Source organism: Psammomys obesus, unplaced genomic scaffold, assembly GCF_907164565.1.
Source record: "Psammomys obesus unplaced genomic scaffold, mPsaObe1.curated_primary_1811, whole genome shotgun sequence".
In the NCBI taxonomy this organism is placed as follows: domain Eukaryota; kingdom Metazoa; phylum Chordata; class Mammalia; order Rodentia; family Muridae; genus Psammomys; species Psammomys obesus.
In genome coordinates, this window is record NW_026592666.1 from 5775839 (window position 1) to 5797363 (window position 21525).

Here is a 21525-nt window from a genome sequence, read left to right on the forward strand (position 1 = left end):
CACATGGGTCTTTGAGGACGTATTCCAGATAGAAGTCATAGTATAGCAGCAGGAAGAGAAGAAGGCTAGAACACAGTCTTTCTGGTAGGGCCCAGAAACAAGCAAACAAATGAACAAACACAAACAAAACTCCCACAACATTACTGCTATCGCCATGATTCTGAATTATGAAACAATACAGCACTATATTTGTTGTCCTCTCCTTATTGTTTGGTTTTACTGTGGCTCTAGGAAATAAACATGACACCAAAACCCTGTCCGCATCTACTTACTCTTGTCTAGTAATTATTACTTCCCTGTTAAGTTTTTTTTTTATTGATCTCAGACTTACAATTACTCACAAGCTGTGCACTTTTACCTGGTGCTGAGTTTTGGCACCCGATTCAGGCTGCTTTGCTGTATCTGCTTCTCTCAGGTAAGTCAACTTTGGCATCTGGAAAGCTAACCCATTTCTCACCAGCCTCCCCTTTGGGTAAGACATTGAGGACGATTTCTCACTGATGGGCACAGCAACGCCACCTATCATCAGGATCCACTGGCCCCCGTAGATGTAAGGGAAGCTGGAGACCTTGGACGCTGACCCTTCTTTCTCTCCACACTTTTGCATAGAACTGCTTGTCTTTGGTATTTATTGTTCTTAGCAATTTTAATCTTACAGCCTTGGGGTGAACAAAGAGCTCCCATTGTGTTACCTTCGTGTTGTCAAAGATACACTGGTCTGCTCATCAACGTTGACCTTCGTGGAATATTCAAAGTGGCTCTCATATCACAGGCTGACACTTGCTGGTGGGACCCAGAGTCATCTATGAGTCTCCCCACAAGACAAGTGCATGGAAGTGCTACACCAGTAAAGAGAAAGACCATTGTACTTTATGATCAAGTCCACGTGACTTTACTCCCGTGGGCTCCCTGCCTCTCTGGAAGAGATTTCTGGCCAGTAATACAGAGGACACTTGGACAGTTCATCAGCTTCCTTTTCACTGTTCAGAACACTGACTATCACATCAAGGTTTTAAAGATACTGAGATTACCGAGTTGATAAAACTTTGTTTCGAATGACATAACTTCTTAGTGATGAGACCATGTCTTGACTCCCAAAACTTGAGAGGAGGTGTGTGTGTGCATCTGTGTACATAGACAAGTAGGCTTCTGTGTGCATGTGTGTGTATATGTCAATCTGGGACTGCCTGAGAATCCTCATATATTAACAAACATTCCAACAAGTCCTTATGAGACGTTATTTCACAGCTAAATCAATACACTTTTCTTTCATAAATAGAATGATCTACTGCTGAATCATGGAAATCAGTTGACTTCCTGAACCAAGCACATAATCTAAGAAAATAAAGTAGTGCTACCAAGTCTACATTGACTTCATTTTCAGAACTATGATGCTTTGCACTAATGGCTGAGTTATAGCTGTCAGCACTAGGGGAACTGAACACATTTGGAAAGCCCAACTTTTTTGATTCGTGTTTCAAATGGGATTTTTATGAGTAAGACAGTGTTTGGCCGTTTGCCCCCTGGCTTTTGCTAATTGTTTCATATGTTCTAGACATACTTCTATTGGTTGACGTGAGTGTTTAGCACCATCAGTTTTTGTACTTTGGCAAGCATAATTCAGGAAAACAGTGAGTTGTGGTTTTGAATTGCATCTTTATCATGGAGCTCCTTCCTTTTAACCCCAAAGAATGAATTCTTTCCTTATGCAATATTTAAAATCAAATGCTGCCTTGTTGAAATGGCCATTGAATCACATTTTAAGAGTTCTACAGTCACAGTATGGCTTATTCATAATGTTAGACCTCAAATTTAAAGGAGAAAAGAAAAGGAACTTATGTGACACAAATATATTTTTTAGTTAATTAATTCATTTATTCATGTTACATCCTGGTTATAGCCCCCTTTCTCTTCTTCTTCCAATTCCACCATCCCTCCTTCTTATCCCCCTGCCCTATACCTCAAGAAAGGGGATCCCCCCTACACACTCACCCAAGCTCATCAAGTCACATCAGAGTTGATAGTCTGGGGTCAGTCAGTAGGGGAAGAGGGCTCCTCCTTTCTGAGGGCTAGGAGAGGGAGATAAAGAGGGGAGGGAGTGTGAAACTGGGAGATGAGAGAGGGGGGATGTAAAGCGAATAAATTACAAAAATTAAATTTAAAAAGTGACATAGATATTTTAAGAAGGGAAATACAGTTCCACTATTCTGATAAGAATTACCTGTCAACTTTCTATCATACTTCCTTAGGTCTTATTTTCCCTGTTCTGACTTTTACCTTAACATGCCGTATTATAACTATTTATTTTTTAGTATGTGACTGTGTGTATGTGTGTGTATGTTTGTGTGTGTGTTTGCTCATGTTCTTGTGTGAATGTACATGTAACAATATACGCAGAGAAGATAGAGAACAGCAAACATAAAAAAAAGAAAGAGAACAGCTTTTTAGAGAGAAGTCTCAATTTCAATATTCATGTGGATTCCAGAATCAAGCTTAGGTGACTAGCCATGTGTGTCAAGTGCTTTTATCACTGAGTCGTATTTCTGGGCTTCTATACATAATTCTTTTATATTCATTTGAATACGTATTGTTATTATATATGTTAGCATATTGTATTAGCAATGTTTCCTCAATTGATGATTAATTTCTGCCGGAAGGAGACATTTTACTTACAATTTTGAGTCCTCTCACATGAACTTGACAGTTACTCATAAATATTTGTGAATGCTGTGGCTGAAAAGAGTAGCATTTCCAAATGTGAAAGAGCAGGAAAACACCAAGGCCAGAGGATGGGGGAAACTCCTTCATCCCAGACAGCCACATGGCTATGGTAAAGAGTGATAGGTGCCTGTACTCTCCTCACTCCTTAGATGCATTTGCTGACCCTGGAAAAAGTGGGCAGACACACTCTACAGCCTGTGGGTCAAAGAGAAAATCCACTGAGCTGAGAAGGAAACACTCTGTGAATGTGTCAGTAGAGAGACAGCCAGACTTAACCATAAATCAGCTCTATATCTCAGTCCTACTCTAAGGAGGTTTTTCTTAGATATCTGAATGCTTTCTACATTTAGACATTCCCTATTGGCCTGTGAAGTATTGATTTGCTAATTAAAATAATCATTCATTCCATTAAAAAGCTTTACTTTACCAACATTTAATGTAGAATTACAAAAAGATCAAAAGGCGAAGGCACCCATAGGGAATACAGTACAGTGAAGAGACTAGAGATGGTATTTTGTGGATTTCAAAATTTGTCTACATTTGGTCCTGACTCCTGAATGGAAGGAAGCTTTAACAGGTGTAACACATTGTGTGTAATTCAACTGGATTTTAATTAAAGGAGGCTCATTCTGCAAATATTGCAGAAACACAGTCCTGATGGACTCACTGTACAATTAGTGTCTTACCCAGATCCCCAGAGTGGCTCACAGTGACAAATATCTGTAATTCATCATCTTCTAAGCAATGTAATCTGTGTCCAGTCACCAACAATTTGAAGTCAATTCTAGAAAACCCATATAAAAATAAATCTGAAGTGTACACAACAATGGCATTGAAAATAAATATCAATCCAAGGAGGAAATGATAAACTGATCCTTTGGACCACATGGCTTGCCAGGGTGTCAGCTATTTCAGGAACTGAGATAATGCATCATCCACTATATTCCCATCTGTTCAATATATAATTATTTTTAACTATTATGCATGTTGTTTATAACCCATTATCTTACAATAACAGCCTGCACAGTTCACTGCATAATTTAAAAATATAACAGCGTTCCTTGCCAATACTTGATTTCCAACTCCAAACCTGCTGGCTTTAACTCTATCTTTGCCAAGCACTCTGGGGAAACTAACTTTTGTTTTCTAAGGGTTTCTCTTAGAACACACGCCTGGATTTCCTTTTGCATAACCTAGTTTCCTCTGGCTCTGGGTCACACGGTGGCGTCCCTTCTGAAATAGAATAAATCTGCTCTTGTACAGGCAAGTTTGTTAAGTGAGTGGGATCACAAACCCGAGACATTCATATGTGCAAAGTGGACAGGAATAGAAGGCTTGTCCAATTATCTGGATGATGTGATCAATAACACCCAGAAATCAGATTATTCCCTCTTGAAATATGAAAATTACTTGGATTGTTTTAACCAAATAATTGCCTTTGCAACACAGAAAGTTATTATTATAGCTAATCAATATGTTATTTATGTAAGAAGATGAACAAATGGCTGCCACGTGGGGTTGAATTCTGTCTCACTCCTATTAGTCTGGTCATATTTAAACACTCACTTACTTAGTCACTAGTCAACACCTACTGTATTCAGAAAGAGAGCCTGCACTGGGTAAGAAAAATGAATATGGCAAGGTTTTGCTTGTGAGGAGGGGAGTGGGGGCTTATGTGACCGTACACATTCGTAAAGAGGGCAGAGCAGAATGGCAGGTATCATCCCTTTGTTATTTCTGTGTTACTGCCTTGAGACTGGCTTTCTCACTAGGATAGAAGTTTGGCATTTTGGCTAGGGTGACAGACCAACAAGCTCTCCAGATCTGCCTGTTTCTGACTCACCCCCACCCAATGCTGGGGTTTGTATAGGCATACCCAATTTTTTTTTATGTGGGTGCTAGAGATTTAAACTCAGTTCCCAGTTAGTTTTTTTTAAACTATATAGCCTTCACATCACTTCATTAACAGAGTGTGACTTGAAACAGTAAGCCAAATAAACCATTTCTTCTCCGATGTTGCTTTTTGTCTGAGTGTTATAATGAGTATTTCATTATAAAAACAGAAAAGAAAGCAGAAGAGCTTCCATGCTTGCAGAACAAGGGCTCTTAGCCACTTGGTCATTGCTCTGATATAACCCGTTCCATTTCCATGAAACTCAGTGTGTAGGACATAGAAACATTTCCATAATAAAACTCCATAAATTTAATGGTAAATTTAACAGCATTGTGGAAGAGGGGCAAGAAGATTGTAATAGCCAGAGGCAGCAGTGGTAGGCTACAAAGAAACATTATTTTTCAGATACAACACGGCAGTTGCATATATAAACCCACAGTGATTGTGACAGCATCTACAGGGCATGTACAAATTCAAGCTACAAAATTCCCAGCATGGAGAGGGCACTTGGATAGACAGTTCAACCCCAAGCCATTCAGCTGTTGACAGTTAATAGTTCCTGGGAGAGGAAGAGTCAGTTTTCTTTAAGAATTTGGCCCTTGGTAGGTCAATCATGTTCAAAGTGATGCCTACACATCCAAGAATATATGGGCAGCACACCCTGAAACTGATGGGCTTTAATAACAAAGTTGGAGGTATAAGGAAGGAAGGGTTGGTCTGGGAGGAGTTGGGGGAGAGGAGAGAATATGACTGAAATAGAGTGTGTGAAATTCTCAAAGAATCAATAATACAAATGTTTATACAGTACTTTTGGAGAATTGTGCAAAGGATAAATGTGTGTGTGTGTGTGTGTGTGTGTGTGTGTGTGTGTGTGCACGTGCACACTGTTATTGGAAAAGCTTTCTGGAAAATGTGATCTCAGAAATAAACTGATAAATTTAGTTCAGTGTCCTCAGAAAAGGGAGTGGGTAGGAGAACATTACCAGTAGAGGGGATCAGAGTGGCATGAAGCCAGGAAAACACCGAGGAACGGGCATTAGACCTTGCCCTGTGAGTCTGGGGAAAGGGAATGAGCTGAAGATTCGGCTAATGAGTCATTGTAGACTGAAGCTGTTCACACCCATTGGACTAAGTTTTCTCACATAAGGTGCAGGTAGCCTGACAATGAGAGTAGTGGCTAGTGAGCTGGGGCTTGGTGGGAGCGAACACAACGTTGGGTAATTGTCATGGGCAATGAAAAAGCTAGACTGATCCAGCAAGTAAGACCTGTGGGTGGCCCTGAAAGCCTAGAGACTGTTGGACACCATGGATTTTCCCTGGGGACCAAACTACAATGATAAATGATAATTTTATGGGCAACTCTTTGAGGTAGTCATCACAAAATATTTCTCACATTCTGGTCTGCTTAAGTCAGCTTTGTATGAAAATGCTATGAAAGAAACTAAGATATAGATTAAATAATAATTAGGATGTCCAGGATAAAGTCTATATTGATTTAAGAGAAAAGAGAATCCAAAAGCAGGTGACAAAACGGGACATAAGTAGAGGGAACATGAAATTGAGGCCACTCTGGGCTACAAGAGAAGAGTATCGTGTGAAGCTGCGATTATGGCTCAGTGGGTATAGTGGTTGTGGTGTGGCCATGAACACCTAAGTCTGGATCCTCAGATTGTGGGTAGGAAGCTGTGATTATGTACCTGTAACTTCAATGCTGGTAGCTCGAGAGGAAGATCCTTGATTTCCATTAGCAGTAAGATTAGTAGAATCTACCAGTTTCTGGTTCAGTGAGAGAGCCTGTCTCAAAAAATAAAATAAAATAAAATAATAAAATAAAATAATAAAGTAAAATAAAGGTGGAGTGTGATTGAGGAAAATACTAATAGTCAGCTGCTACAGTTGTGAACACCCATATTAACATATATTTACCAAACACACACACACCCACACACAAACAAGAAAAAGATAACATGTGCATGACGAAGTGAGCAAGAAGTTGGAAAAGCTGTAAAAGATAGAGCTACTTAGTAGAGCAAAGAAATATCTAGCTGTGTGAGGGAACATTCTACAATGAAATCCATGGTTCGTGTCCTTTATGACCCCCTCTCCATGAACCTGGCAGAATGTCCCACCCCCTTCTGCTCTTCCTTTCCATATTGTATGCCTGTGTGTCCATTAATCAAATGCATTGGGAACAAATGTCTAGGCACCATGGTGATTTCTATGGCTGTGGCTCTTCCAAATTCATCCTGAAACTCAGTCTACACATGAACAGTAGGAAGAGGATGGCCATCAGCAAATGGTTGATTAGCTTATGAAAGGGCTGGGACAAACCAGCTAGTCTCTTTTCACTCTCTGCTCTTCTACCACGTGAGGATGCAGCCAAGGAAAGGCTCAATACACATCAAATACCACTGACACTGACTTCTCAGACTTGAGAGCCATGAAAAATGCAAATCTACCTTTTAGAGACTATGCACTATCAGCTTTTTTGTTGTGGCACCACCAAGTAAAATAGTTATGTATAAAATGATGCATGTAAGTGGTAAAAATATAAACTACAAAAGTCATGTTTTCTCTGTCCAGATTTCTTATTTAAAAAAGTCTAAAAATACAGTTTTCCTTTATTAGTGCATCTCCTAAACATAAGTGGGGACTGAGAGAATGGTCAGCGTTGACAAGGTAGTGCAAATGAGGCGATGCTGACAAGTGAGACATCAGACTGCCACATTTGTCATCAGACACACGTGAGAAATGTGAGTTGGCTTCCCAAAGAGTCAAGGTTTGACTGAATTTGCAGAGCAGACCCAAAGCTGTTGGAATGGTCTGTGGTGCAGCTTGTCCTGACAAAATCAAGTCTCATATAATAAATGTTCCTCAGCGGAGATAGTAAAATATAAGTATGACTGGGCTTACCTTTCTCCAGGGACTCTAATGTATTTTTTTTTTAAGTATGTGTGTGTGTTGTACTTGCATGTATGCTTGTTTGCACTTGTGTAGCACTTGTGTGTTCTTTTCTGTGCTTGTGTGTGCATTTGTGCATGGAAGCTCACAGTTTCCTTTGGGCATCTTTTTTAATTACTTTTTACTCCATCGGTGGAGCCAGGATGTGTCACTGAAACCAGAGTTTAGTAGTTCCGTCTAGTCTCTCTAGCAAGCCAACTTGCCCTGAGAGTGAAGCCTCTTAGGTGCTGGTGTCTAGGCTGCCACAGCTGCTCAGCTTTGACAAGGGATGGGAGGAGCGTCACTCTTGTTTTCATTCATTTGGAGAAAGTTCTGTATGTGCTTATCAATCTCCTAAGCTGTTACATTTTCCAGCAGCCTAACACTTACCCAGTTCTCACATAAAACAACAAACAAAGCAAAAGTCCAAGTCACAAATCAGTATTGAGGCACCCATAGGTGCTTTATAAATATATACATCCTTTACTCTTTAACTTTTAAAAACTTGAACTTAAATAAAAAGTTTATATATTTAAACTGTAAGTTTTATTCCATCAAAATAAAATTTTCATAGAAAGACAGTGGCAGAAAGCTGGCCATATCTTATATAATTCTCAGTGATACCCCAACAAATATGTATAAATATACATACATACAGTCATTTGGAAATGATTTTATTTTTATGTAGTAAATCTATTTTAGAATGGACCAGTTAAGGAACTTGCTCTATACTTTAAATTGGAATGTCAGTTCAGAGGAAATTATGAAGAGTTTAGTAGAATTTAATTTTCTGGGCTCAGCTTAGTAAACACCTTTCCAGTGGCTGCCATGTGAAAGGTGCCCTACACTGAGAACACAAAGACAAAGTGTTTTCTGTCCTTGTCCCAGGGAAAGTCTGTCCAGTGCTTGAATGACACCTGTGAGGTACTGGCACTGAGAGCTGCAGGCGCTGTGGACCTAAGGATGGAGCTATCTTGAAATGTAAGTACGTCAGGAAGGCCTGCTAGAGAAAATGAGTTTGGAGTAAGAATTAGCCCAAGGGAGATCCAAAAGACAGCTTTCCAGTCCAGGAGGAACATGACAAAGGGGGTGTTATTAGGCAGATTTCAATCAGGAAGAGTAACCCAACTGTCTCCACTCTATGAAGAACAGAGCGTTGGACCCAAGAAGCCATGCGCAGGTGTGTATTTCTAGATGGTAGAGCACCTCTTAGGAATTTATGTACATCTGTTATATACATACCACCAAAGAGGGGTTGTAACTCAATGCAAAGCCAGCTTAGAGGTCATCTTACTATTTTAGGAGAGAACCTGTGCGGGTGATGGGTAAGGAGGATGCTTCAGCACAGCAAGTTCACTGAGACTGCCCCAAATTTCAAAGTCTTTTATGGAGACCATGGAGTAATGGTTTTAGTTAGGGGCCCGAGACCCTGATACTTGTTGAAAATGCACTAGTTTCTTGTGCTATCCCTTTACTTCTCTCCCCAGCTCTTGGGATTGGCGATCATCTTCCTGGAAGCCTTGATATGGTCACTGTTTCTCTACAGCCAACTCACTGACTGCTCAGCTCATGGTATTTTGTTACCATGATTTGAAAACACCGAGGCTTTTGAACTTATTGATAATTGTTTAGAGTCTTTTTACTTTCCCAAGTATCATGTGTGGTTATCATGGGGAGTCCGCTAGATCCCTAGCTCTTTGAATTGAGGGCCTATGTGTCATATACCTAGCTTTCTGGGCACTTTTTCTCCCACTGTAATGTCTTCCCTATGTTTATACAAATGACTGCCACATCGTCCCAGATTTCAATAATAATGAAGATGACACCAATGGCCAAGACAGTGCTTAGGGTAGGTTGGGCAAGGCACTGGATGACTGACAGCTGCTTCACTGATGTACGTTTTTAACAGAACCTTCCGTTGGACGATAGTTAGTTACCTTTCATCAGGCAGCAGCTACATGACATACGTTTTGGTAGCCTTTCTATACAATATGTGTATGTTCCACATACATGTATGGAGTGTTTTTATCCACATGTCATAGAGGAAAGTGAGAAATTTTAAGCCGAATGACCAAGTTTACACACATAGTAAACTGAAGTTAGTTTCAGATTTCTGTTCACTATTTCAGAACCAAAGAGGTTGATAGACTTATAAGAACCCCTGCCACACTAGATATCAGAATCACCAGTGCTGGCTAACATGTTTTTTCTCTATTGAAATATTCCTGGATGCATTAATATACTAAATGCATACCAATCACTCTCTTTTGCCTACAGGTTGCATATATTCTCCAGTTCCTTTTATCCTTAATCTGTAACTTAATTTACTTGAGTACTTGTTTTCTGAAAAAAAAAAAAAAAAAAAAAGAATTGAGATTGGAAAACGGCACTGCTTGGAGAAAGACATGAAAACAAATATGACAGTATAATTATAGTAGGAAATAAGGTGAAGAGTCGGGACCAGAAGGTGAAAGCTGCTGCTTGTTATAATTCTGACAAACAGAGGCCAAGGAATTGAGCATGAGCCTATGACATGCTTAGGGAGACATCACAGGTTCAACAAGAGCTGGAGACAGTGGAGGAGATGAAAGAGATGCCACAGGGCTTCTGGAACAAGGTCACTAAAGAGCCAATAAGTCCTGCTGAATGGTCCAACATTCAGCTACCTGAGGATAGCCTCAGATGAAGCCTGGCATTTCTCAGCCAGGTAGAGTTTGTATTAGTAGATGGTAGACACCATAGCTTCTGCTTTGGTTATCCCTTATGACAGCGAGTTAATAAGGTGTGGGGTAGGGGCCGAGAGTATTGCTCACTGGCAGAACACTTGTCCAGCGTTAGTAAGACCCTCTGTTTGATAACCAGAATTACACAAGTATTACTGACCCAGTTAGTTTTTATTGCCAAGTTGACACAACCAAGAATCACCTGGCGGGAGTCTCAACTAAGGCATTTCCCAGGTGGGAGTGGGGCATGGTCATGTCTGTAGGGAACTATCTTCATTCTTGGTAGGTATGGGAAGGCATAGCCTACTGTAGGCGGTGCTACCCCTGGCAGGTGGTCCTGAGTTACATAGTAAAGCCGGTTAAGCATGAGTCAGGGAGAGGGAGACTGTAAGTTGTGTTCCTATATGATTTTTGCTTCAGTTCCTGCCTCCAGTTTCCTGCTTTGAGTTTCTGCCCTGATTTTCCTTGGTGATAGACTGTTATCTGGAAATATAACTGATATAAAACTTTTCTAACCCTAAGTTGTTTTTGTTCAGCAACAGAAGAGCAAACCAATTCAATTATTTTACAAGAGAGAGTTCTAGTTACTTTTGTTGAGTGGAAAAATTATCACCTCTTAATACATATTTGTTAAGCAAATCTCCAGAAAGCTGACCCTGCAACGTTCAGCATCCTGTTCCAAATGGTCATTAATCCTGCCGCTTTACTGTCAGCCCAGTACTGAATGGTGGTCGGTTTAAGATGCTCATCTGAGAGGCTCCCTGACTCAAAATACTGCCCACTTGTCAGGGATTACTGTGCTCGCAGCCAACTCTGCCTGGGAACTTTACCTTCTGTGATGAGGTTGGTCTTCACACCATAAATTCAGGGTGCTGACTTGTCCTTCTCATTCTTACCTACTCTATAGTTGGAAATTCTTTAGACATTGAAAATGGCCTTAAAAAAAAAGACCTAGGGAAGTTTTAGGACTGAGTACTTAGCTTCATGTTTTATAATGAAATCTGACACTTGGAAAATTTGGCTGTGTTCTCAGCCAAAGGAATGCCTGCCTTTTTTCTTTTTTAGGTTTAGTTGATCACAGAATTTTCTTCCTTCCAGTCTTCCAACAGCCTGGGACACTAGTCCTGGTTCCCTGCCCTCCACCATGCCATCTTCCCTGTGGGGACCTGCATCCTGCCAAAGGTAGCATATGGCACAGGGACTCAGGAGCCAAACTGAGGATGGGAACAATGCTGAAAAATGTTTCTGTTTTCTCCCCTGATGGCCTTCCTTTCACTCCCAATCATGGATCCTGAGAGGGGAGGGTTTGCACTTCATAGTACAGAAATAGGAAATGTGTTCTTGTTGTTCGTGTGGTCCCTTTTTTTTTGAACTATCTTTAAACATACCTAAACACAGCTTGGCAATTTTACCTTCTTATGCAACTAAAGTAGAAGCAAAAGATATTTTCGAGTGCTCTAAGGATTTGATCTCAGGCTTTCTTATGGCTTCTGCCTCTCCCCTTACTGGTCTGAGATAAAAGGGAACCAGACCTTTTCTTGTTAAAAATCAAGACAATCAGGATCGCAATTCAGGACATGCCTCTGATCACCTCGGGGAGAAGAGGCAGCCACGTGACTGTTTTCTATTAGCCACAGTATGGCAGGTTTACGTAGCTGTCAGAGAGGGCATTTCATTTCATGCCTGTTTGTGATTTCTTTGTTTTTCCAGCTTTAAATTCCTGGCACCGTCCCCGGCAAACTGGATGAGATTGTTATACATGTGTGTTCTCATGCCAAAGAAACCCAGTATTTGAAATGCTTGCTGGACTCCTCGCTATGCATCAGTGGCAACTTTACTCAATTTCTGTACAATGATGCTGAGAAGGTAGATGATCTATTCCCATTTCACAGATAAAAATTTCCCACACAGGAAGGTTAAATTTCTAACCCTTGTTATACTGCTCACAAGCATTATCAGAGCTGGGGTTTACATCTAAGCAGCCAGTGGGGACAGGATACAGAAGCTAAAATTTAAGGAGGAATTCTCCCTTAATCTTTTTTTTTTTAATTTTTTTTAATTTAATTTTTTTCTTATCAATTACATTTTATTAACTCTGTATCCCAGCCGTGTCCTGATCCCTCATTCCCTCCCAGTCCCTCCCTCCCTCCCTCATCTCCACCGTGCCCCCCTTAATCTTAAAAAGGGCAGGGTATGCGCCTGAAAGTGTACCTCTTACTCAGCAGTGAGGTACATCCTTCCTCGGTGCTTGAAGTCTTATTTCTTATATTCACTCTTAGTCTGGCCGTTGCCTTTATGAACTAGAGTTGCCCTACAAGGGAGGTGGGCTGAACAGCTGGAGACGTGCTCTATGGGTGCTGAAGAGACCAGCAGAGATCCAGCCCAAAGCTGTCAGCCTTCCTCGGGACACAGGGGGACTTCTTCATTTGTATTCTGGTTTTTCACATGTTTCTCTGGGGTGGTGGTGGTGCTGCTGCCTCACTCTGACTGTTCCAGAATGGTTAGGGAAGAAGATACTCTTCACAGGAGAATAAACCTCTGCATCCCTCAGAGCAAGTTTCAGAGCACGTGCAAGGATATTGTGCATACTCAGTCAGATTTTCTATCCCAAGATTCTTGTTTCATATTGCCAAGCCCATAAGTACCTAAATGAGCCTTCTGCTCTCAAAGATAGTCCAAAGGCACACATATTTTCAGAGTCTTGGGATTCTCACTACAGGGTCTTAGGAAGGGAATTTAAATTGCTCCAGAGAACAAGATAAAGTAGGCGTAGCCTGCAATACCCAAAGATAAGTAAAGAGTTCTCCTTCTCCAAATATCCTCTTAAAGAACCTTTAGGATGCTGAGTACGATTTGAATAGAACCACTCCTGTGTTTAGTCTTGAAGAGCCTAAGCCTTGGGAGAGCACAGAAACCAAGAGCTCACAGTGTGAGCACTAACATCCCTTGTGGATTCAGCATTTTTAAGCTCATATATGTGGAGAGCCAAGCATAATTGGAACATGGCTGAAATAAGGAGCAGTTAGCATGATCTAGTTGCTTGTTTGAATATCACAATATCATATTGGAACATACAGCATAGTTCCTATCATCAAACTTCTGACACTGAGATCTGAGAATATAGTTTGGTAGTAGCTGCCCCTCTATTAGACTCACCATGCCACCAGAAATGCATTAAATGGTGTTAAGCAAATGGGATAAGAAGAAACTACACTTGCCTCTTTGATCAGGTTCATGAATCTGGGTCCAAGGCGCCATGGCTTGTGTCGATGGCACTGTAGGGAGCTGACAGTCAACTGTGAGGCACGGTGGGAGGCCATGGCTACCATGTACACAGCATCATACATCAGAGCTGCTTCAGTCTGTAGAGAAAAACATGCACCATGCTGTCAGCTCCATCTTTATTACCTCCCTCTATCCGTGTAATTGTGACTCCTTCCTTCCTAATAGCCTGATTTTTAAGTGATAAAATATATGATATGCTTTAAAATTACAAGGTATGTTTTATTTTTTAAAAATTATTTATTTTTCTTATTTATTTCAAATTTTCACTTTGTATCCCTGCTCCAGCCCCCTCCCGCATCTCCTCCCAGTCCAGCCTATTCTCCCTCTTCTCCCCCTGTGCCCTTTCCCTAGTCCCCTGATAGGGGATGTCTTCCTCTCTTTCTATCTGACCCTAGCTTATCAAGTGTCATCAGAACTGTCTATATCATCTTCTTCTGTGGCCTGGCAAGGCTGCACCGCCCCAGGAGAAGGTGATCAAAGAGTTTATGTCAAAGACAGCCCCTGTACCCCTTTTATTCTTTAGCTAAACAATATTCAGTGAATAGTTGTTATTTTTCTACAAAAGAAAACTTTACACTCCAGAATAAATTGGAATCCTACATTTGGTTTTGAGTTCTTATAAACAAAGGAAAATAAAGACTCAAATCAATTACAAAAAGACTTTATTCCAAAAACATATTTTTGGAATGTCTTCTATGCCAAGCTCAGTGTTGAAGTCAACTCTGTTCAGATCAAATCTACTAAGACTCATTATTTCAATGACAGGCCTTGTTTTTTTAACACTTTTATTCGTTTGTTCCTTCCTTCCTTTTTCTTCTTTCTTGTTTTGTATTTCGTAGAGAACAAATTCTTGCTAACACAACCGACAGGTTCTTTTATTATTAAGGGTGCTTGTGTTGGTCATTTTCATTGGCCATACTTAAGGGGGGGGGGGGAAGAACATTCATGGTATGAAGTTCAGTGTCACACTTGGGGAGGTCCTCTGAGGTGCAGGTTTGTGAATCAGGATAAGCTTGCCCTTGCCTTCTGGAGTTACCATGAAAGAGGCCGATAGCAGTTACTTGTCTTGGGGAATATCCTCTTTTCCTCCCTTCCCTCATGAAATTCTTCTCACTTGCTAAATTTTATATAATACTCATAGCATTTTGTCAAATATACTGCCCTGTGGTTTGGGGGATAAAAATCTCCTAATACCCTCATATTTTACTGGAGGGTTTTCTTTCCCACTTCAAATATATTAGCTCATTTGAAATTCTCAGTAATTCTCCAAAGTAAGCAGAACACATAGATAAAGCTACTTATTATGTGTAGAACTGACCTCAGGCAAAATATTGATTTATGGAAGTGCATATGTATATAGCTGGAAAATTGGCAGAGTTAAACCTAGAATCTAGGTTCTAGGAAAAAAAAATATTGTGTGTGTTTTTCTGCAATTAGTTGATTCATTCACCATTTTCTGTTAATTATGTCTTGATGGGGTGGGAAGAAAGCATAAGTGATGATGGTACAGCTTGCATCTCATCAGTTTTGAAGCAAGAAATACCTCTCGCTTGAATCCTTTGCATTCTGCACAGTCTCTGTCATTGAAATGTCAATTTGTTTCTAACACTTGTCACTTAATTAAAAACAAGATGAGTTTCTGAAAAGCATAAACTGTTCAAGTTCAACCTTTGGTACCTAAGCACAAATCATGGTACAGAAACAGAGTTTAATAAACATTCACAGAATGATCATTATCAATTTATACCTTAAAACAAAATGAATTTTTATAAGAAATATTCAATACCTAGAGTTAAAAATAATCATTATATGCTTGACAAAGTGAAATGAGGTTGATGGTGGTGGCAGTGATGTTGTTAAACATTAAACATTGATGTTGATTGATTCCAGATTGACATAATCTGTCCTGTCAGTGACAAAAGCAAGTCTTGTGGAAGTTACCTGGCACACATCTGCTCTGCTATTCACTGACACGGATGGAGTTTAGCATGCTGCTTGCCTTACTCTATGTTCTTTGCCATTCTGCTATATTTATTTGGTTAAATTGGGAGGAAGTGAATTATTATCAGGTTAACAATAAGTGATTATTGTAAAATGGAATCTGCAGTAGCAGTGGGCATTTACTGAGTACTAATTACACATCTGTGAGAAACAATGAACTTTTGTCAGCCCTTTCCCTCTTTATGGAAAGAAAATTAAGAGATCAAATGGTGTCAATAAGCTCATAGTGAGAAAGGCAACATTTGGATTCTTGAAAATGTTGGTACTATCTGTGGACAATAATTTTGTCCAATTATTTAATGATCACAATAGTAGCTTGATAAAATGCTAAAATTTATTGACAATATACTACATGCCAGTATCACAAGCATCTCATTTATGTGTGATATGTCCTTCAATCATGAAACACTTTAAAAGTTATTTTATCTGTTCTTTTAGAATTTTATACATACACATATCCAATGTATTTTGATAAATACATTCCTACTAACTCCTCCAGATTCACCCAGACCTTCTCATCTCCCTGTCCCAACTGCATAAACATTTGATTTATTTTTTATAACCCACTGAGTCCAGTGCCTGATGTTCATATGCTCATGGGTATAAGGCCATAAATCAGAGCACAGGAAGTCTATAGTATGTCACAACCCTGAAGAAAACTAACTTTCCTTCACTAGTATACATAAAGTGTCAATAGCTCCTTAGATGGGGGTGAAGCCTCAAAATCCCATTGATCCTGTGTAAGTATTGTCTAGGCATCTACAGTTACTGTGAATTCATGTGTATAATAACCCACTCACATCCAGGAGACACTTTCACATTTAGTCTTTCCCCACCTCTGGCTTTCAAATTGAAAGCCTAGGTAAAGTAATATTTCTCAATGCCCCCAAGAAAATCTTTTCCCAACAACATATGCACACTGAAAGCTGGCTTCCCATAGCAAATACGCAGTGTTTTGGCTATTAGAACACTTTGCAGTAAAGAGATAATTCAGTAAAACTCAGTGGGTTTGGAGTCAGGCACCATGCAACACTTATGCTAAAAATGTGATTGTGTAAGTGTCGTCTTTTGTTGATCGAAAGTTCTGTATCAGTTTGATGGCGGGAAGGGCTGAAGACTAGGGTCAGTTACATGGGTGCTCTGTACTCAGGTGGCTCACTTCTGATAATACTTTCATGCAATGTGTGACTGGGTTTCCTGGTTGACACTGCACGTGTAGAGTCATACATCATCACTGCGGGTCAAGTGCTTTCCTGTGCCTGACAAGAAGCATCAATGGTATAAAACATGTAGACGCCCAGACCTGTTAGGGACCTGTCCTATGCTACATTTTTCTTTGCTGATTTTACTACCTATTCTTTTTTTTCTGTAATAAGCTGTCACTGTAAATATAACAGCTTATTTGAGTTCTGTTTTGTGTGTGTGTGTGTGTGTGTGTGTGTGTGCAAATAAAGAAACATTAGGTCGTGATAGTAACTGCCAACATAAACCAATGAGATGCCCATCATCTCAGAGACGAGGACAACTGGCATATTAAATCCCTGATTGGAATGCCAGGAAGAAAACTGGATTTCATAGAGCAAGGGAGCAAAAGATACAGATTTCCAATTACTCTCTGCATTAGGAATTAGTTATAGGTAAAGCAGGGATTGGAGAAATTGTCTATGGGAACTCTGCTGATGGTGTAAGCTTGTGAGAACAAGCTGCTTGGGAAACCCAAGTGTTGGAGGAAGCGTTGCTCATTTACACTGGCACTGGGCTGGCAGCAGGCAGAATGCCCTGTTGTTGCATGGAATTTGGGAATGGATTTAAGAAGGTGTCAAGCAGTCTAAAGATTCCGTAGTTAGGAAAAAAATCGCAGCAGCTCGAGCAGTCCGAAAATTCTATAGTTAGGAAAGAAATCCCAGCAGGTCCACTAAAGGTTTGGCAGAGTAGCTGCCAGAATTTGAGCTTCAGTGGATATATGCTAGCTTTAAATAGAGACCAGGACAAATAGAGGAAAGAGGGTTATAAGTTGATCAAGCAAACACACAGGAAAATGCCTTTGGTCATACTAGGTAACAAAAATGTCAGACAAAGATTCACCTTAGGCAACTGGCATAATAAACAATGTGTCTCATGAATAAATAAGAACATAAATAAATAATAGAATAATTCTGCTCTAGTTTCTCAAGTAAACAAACTTTTGACATGTTAACACTTCAGTTGATAAAATGCCCTTCACAATCTCACAATGTGTTTTTATCAATGAGCCAGAATAAGGTATGTTATGCCTTTGTTTCCTTATTGACTAAAAACATAAGTGTTACCATGTAAATAATTCCTGTACCATAGAAGCATTATTATATTAGATAATTCATTTAGTGAATGACACTAGGTTGGTGGTATACATATTTACAGACCAGTAAATGGATTTAGAGACATTAGTTTCACAGGGAACACAGCCGGGACTTAAACTCTGGTTTCCATCATCAAGAAAAGCATTGCCTTTTCTGCTATTCCAGTTGGTTGCTATTTTTTTTTTTATCTTAGGAATCTTGGTGAAGACTCAAGGTGCCTATCCAAAGATGTCTTTCCTGTGAACCCTAATTACAGAACTATTGGATGTAGGAGAGCAGGACAAAGCTCCCAAATTTGCCTCATTATGAGCACCTTGTGAACTAGGCAGGAGAATGACAGAGAGGGCTTGTGGTTTCTGTCTCTTTGGCATTATTGAATTCACTGTGATGTTTGAATGGTAAATGTTCACAGTTGTGGGTGTTGTTTGGGAGGGAATGCAACCGTGATGGAGAAAAGTACATCACCAGAGACAAGCTTTGAGAATTCATAGTCCCATCCTTCTTCCAGCCTACTCTCTCTGCTGGGTGTTTGTAGTTGAAACTGGTCTCATCTTCCTGTTCCAGTGGTCTGTTGCCATGCCTCCCCCACATTATTGACTATCCCACTAAAATTATAAGCACAAATAAACTCGTTCTTCCTTATGTTGTCCTTGGTTTTAGTCATTTATCACAGCAACAGAAATAAATAACACATATCATCATGGTCTACCATCAGAAAAAAAAAATAATCATTTGAATATGGGCCATTCCAAACACCCCAAAACCTACAGACTGAATGAACTCATAAGGGCTGGGGAAAATGTAAAAAGCAAAAAGAAACAAGGTAGATTGTTACAAAACCATACTAGACTTTAGATATGCTAATTAACACTCCAGTTGGAAAAAAATACCTAAAAAATCTTCAGATGTATTTTTTTTAATTTTTATATTTTTATTATTAGTTACATTTTATTAACTATGTATCCCAGCTGTATCTCACTCCCTCATTTCCTCCCAATCCCACCCTCCCTCCCTCATCTCCTCCCTGCCCCTTTCCAAGTCCACTAATTGGGGAGGACCTCCTCTCCTTTCATCTGACCCTGTTTTATCAGGTATATTCAGGGCTGGCTGCAAAGTCCTCCTCTGTGGCCTAGCAGGACTGCTCCTCCCTTGGGAGGTGGGGAGGTCAAAGAGCTTGCTATTGAGTTCCTGTCAGAAATAGTCCCTGTTCCCCTTACTATGGGAAACCAATGGGTTATTGAGCTACCATGGGCTACATCCGAGCATAGGTTCTAGGTTATATCCACACCTGGTCTTTGGTTGGATAAACAGTCTCAGAAAAGACCCTTGTGCCCAGATATATTTGGTCCTTGTGCAGCTCCTATCCTTTCCACGTCACACTAACTCCCCCTTCTTTCATATGATTCCCTGCACTTTGCTGAAGGTTTGGTTGTGAGTCTTAGTATTTGCTTTGATACACTGCTAGGTAGAGTCTTTCAGAGGCCGTCTGTGGTAGGCTCCTGTCCTGTTAACTTGTTTTCTCCTACGTCCAATGCCCATCCTGTTTGTCTTTCTAGGTGAGTATCGATCATCTTACCCCAGGTCTTCTTTCTTGCTTATCTTCTTTAGATGTATAGATTTCATTATGTTTATCATGTCTTATAGGTCTATATAAGTGAGTGTATACCATGTGTGTCTTTCTACTTCTGGGATACCTCACTCTAAGAGCAACAGTCAATAAGTGGGACCTCATGAAACTGAAAAGCTTCTGTAAAGCAAAAGACACTGTTGTCAGAACAACATGACAGCCTACAGACTGGGAAAGGTTCTTCACCGACCCTATATCTGACAGAGGGCTGATATCCAGAATATATAAAGAACTAAAGAAGTTAAAAAACAATAAATCAAGCGATCCAATTAAAAAATGGGATACGAAGCCAAACAGAAAATTGTCTGTAGAGGAATATAGAATGGCAGAGAAACACTTAAAGAGATGCTCAACATCCTTAGCCATCAGGGAGATGCAAATCAAAACGACCCTGAGATTTCACCTTATACCAATCAAAATGTCTAAAATCAAAAACCCAAATGACAACACATGCTGGAGAGGATGTGGAGAAAGGGGAACCCTCCTCCATTGCTGGCAGGAATGTAAACTGGTACAACCACTTTGGAAGTCAATCTGGTGCTTTCACAGACAATTAGGAATAGTGCTTCCTCAAGATCCAGCTATACCTCTCCTAGGCATATACCCAAAATTTGCTCAAGTACACAACAAGGATATTTGCTCAACCATGTTTGTAGCAGCTTTATTTGTAATAGCCAGAACCTGGAAACAACCCAGATGTCCCCCAATGGAGGAATGGACACAGAAATTGTGGTAATTTTACACAATGGAATTCTATTCAGCAATCAAAAATGAGGAAATCATGAAATTTGCAAACAAATGGTGGGATCTAGAAAAGATCATTCTGATTGAGGTATCCCAGAAGGAGAAAGACACACATGGTATATACTCACTCATATAGACCTATAAGATATGATAAACATAATGAAATTTATACACCTAAAGAAGATAAACAAGAAAGAAGACCCGGGGTAAGATGATCGATCCTCACTTAGAAAGACAAACAGGATGGACATTGGACGTAGGAGAAAACAAGTTAACAGGACAGGAGCCTACCACAGAGGGCCTCTGAAAGACTCTACCTAGCAGTGTATCAAAGCAGATACTAAGGCTCACAACCAAACCTTCAGCAAAATGCAGGGAATCATATGGAAGAAGGGGGAGTTAGTATGATGTGGAAAGGATAGGAGCTGCACAAGGACCAAATATATCTGGGCACAGGGGTCTCTTCTGAGACTGACACTCCACCAAGGACCAGGTATGGATATAACCTAGAATCTCTGCTCGGATGTAGCCCGTGGTAGCTCAGTAACCCATTGGTTTCTCATAGTAAGGGGAACAGGGACTATTTCTGACAGGAACTCAATGGCAGGCTCTTTGACCTCCTCACCCCGCAAGGGAGGAGCAGTACTGCTAGGCCACAGACTTTGCAGCTAGTCCTGAAGATACTTGATAAAACAGGGTCAGATGAAAGGAGAGGAGGTCCTCCCCAATTAGTGGACTTGGAAAGGGGCAGGGAGGAGATGAGGGAGGGAGGTATTGGGAGGGAATCAGAGAGTGGGATACAACTGGGATACAGAGTTAATAAAATGTAACTAATAAGAAAAAAACAAAAATTAAAAAAAAGACCCAGCTATATCACTCCTAGGCATATATCCAAAAGTTGCTCAAATACACAACAAGGACATTTGCTCAACCATGTTTGTAGCAGCTTTATTTGTAATAGCCAGAACCTGGAAACAACCCAGATGTCCATCAACGGAGGAATGGATACAGAAATTATGGTATTTTAACACAATGGAATACTACTCAGCAATCAAAAATGAGGAAATCATGAAATTTGCAGGCAAATGGTGGGATCTAGTAAAGATCATCCTGGGTGAGGTATCCCAGAAGCAGAAAGACAGATGTTTTTGAATAATGAATTTCACTGTTTTGAACTGAGCTAAGCAACAGTTATCTTAATTCAATTCTTTCTTTCTTCCTTCCTTCCTTCCTTCCTTCCTTCCTTCCTTC

The 21525-nt window shown here is 40.2% G+C and overlaps 1 protein-coding gene across 5 annotated transcripts in view; it reads right to left on the reverse strand.

Annotated features, from left to right (window-relative positions):
• Nucleotides 1–21525, reverse strand: part of Grik1 (glutamate ionotropic receptor kainate type subunit 1) — a 379259-nt gene that overhangs the window by 80525 nt on the left and 277209 nt on the right. For all 5 annotated transcript variants that reach the window (XM_055614914.1, XM_055614912.1, XM_055614913.1 and 2 more), the window contains exon 7: nt 13497–13640. In XM_055614914.1, coding sequence (XP_055470889.1) covers nt 13497–13640 — 144 coding nt within the window. The remainder of the gene's footprint in view (nt 1–13496; nt 13641–21525) is intronic.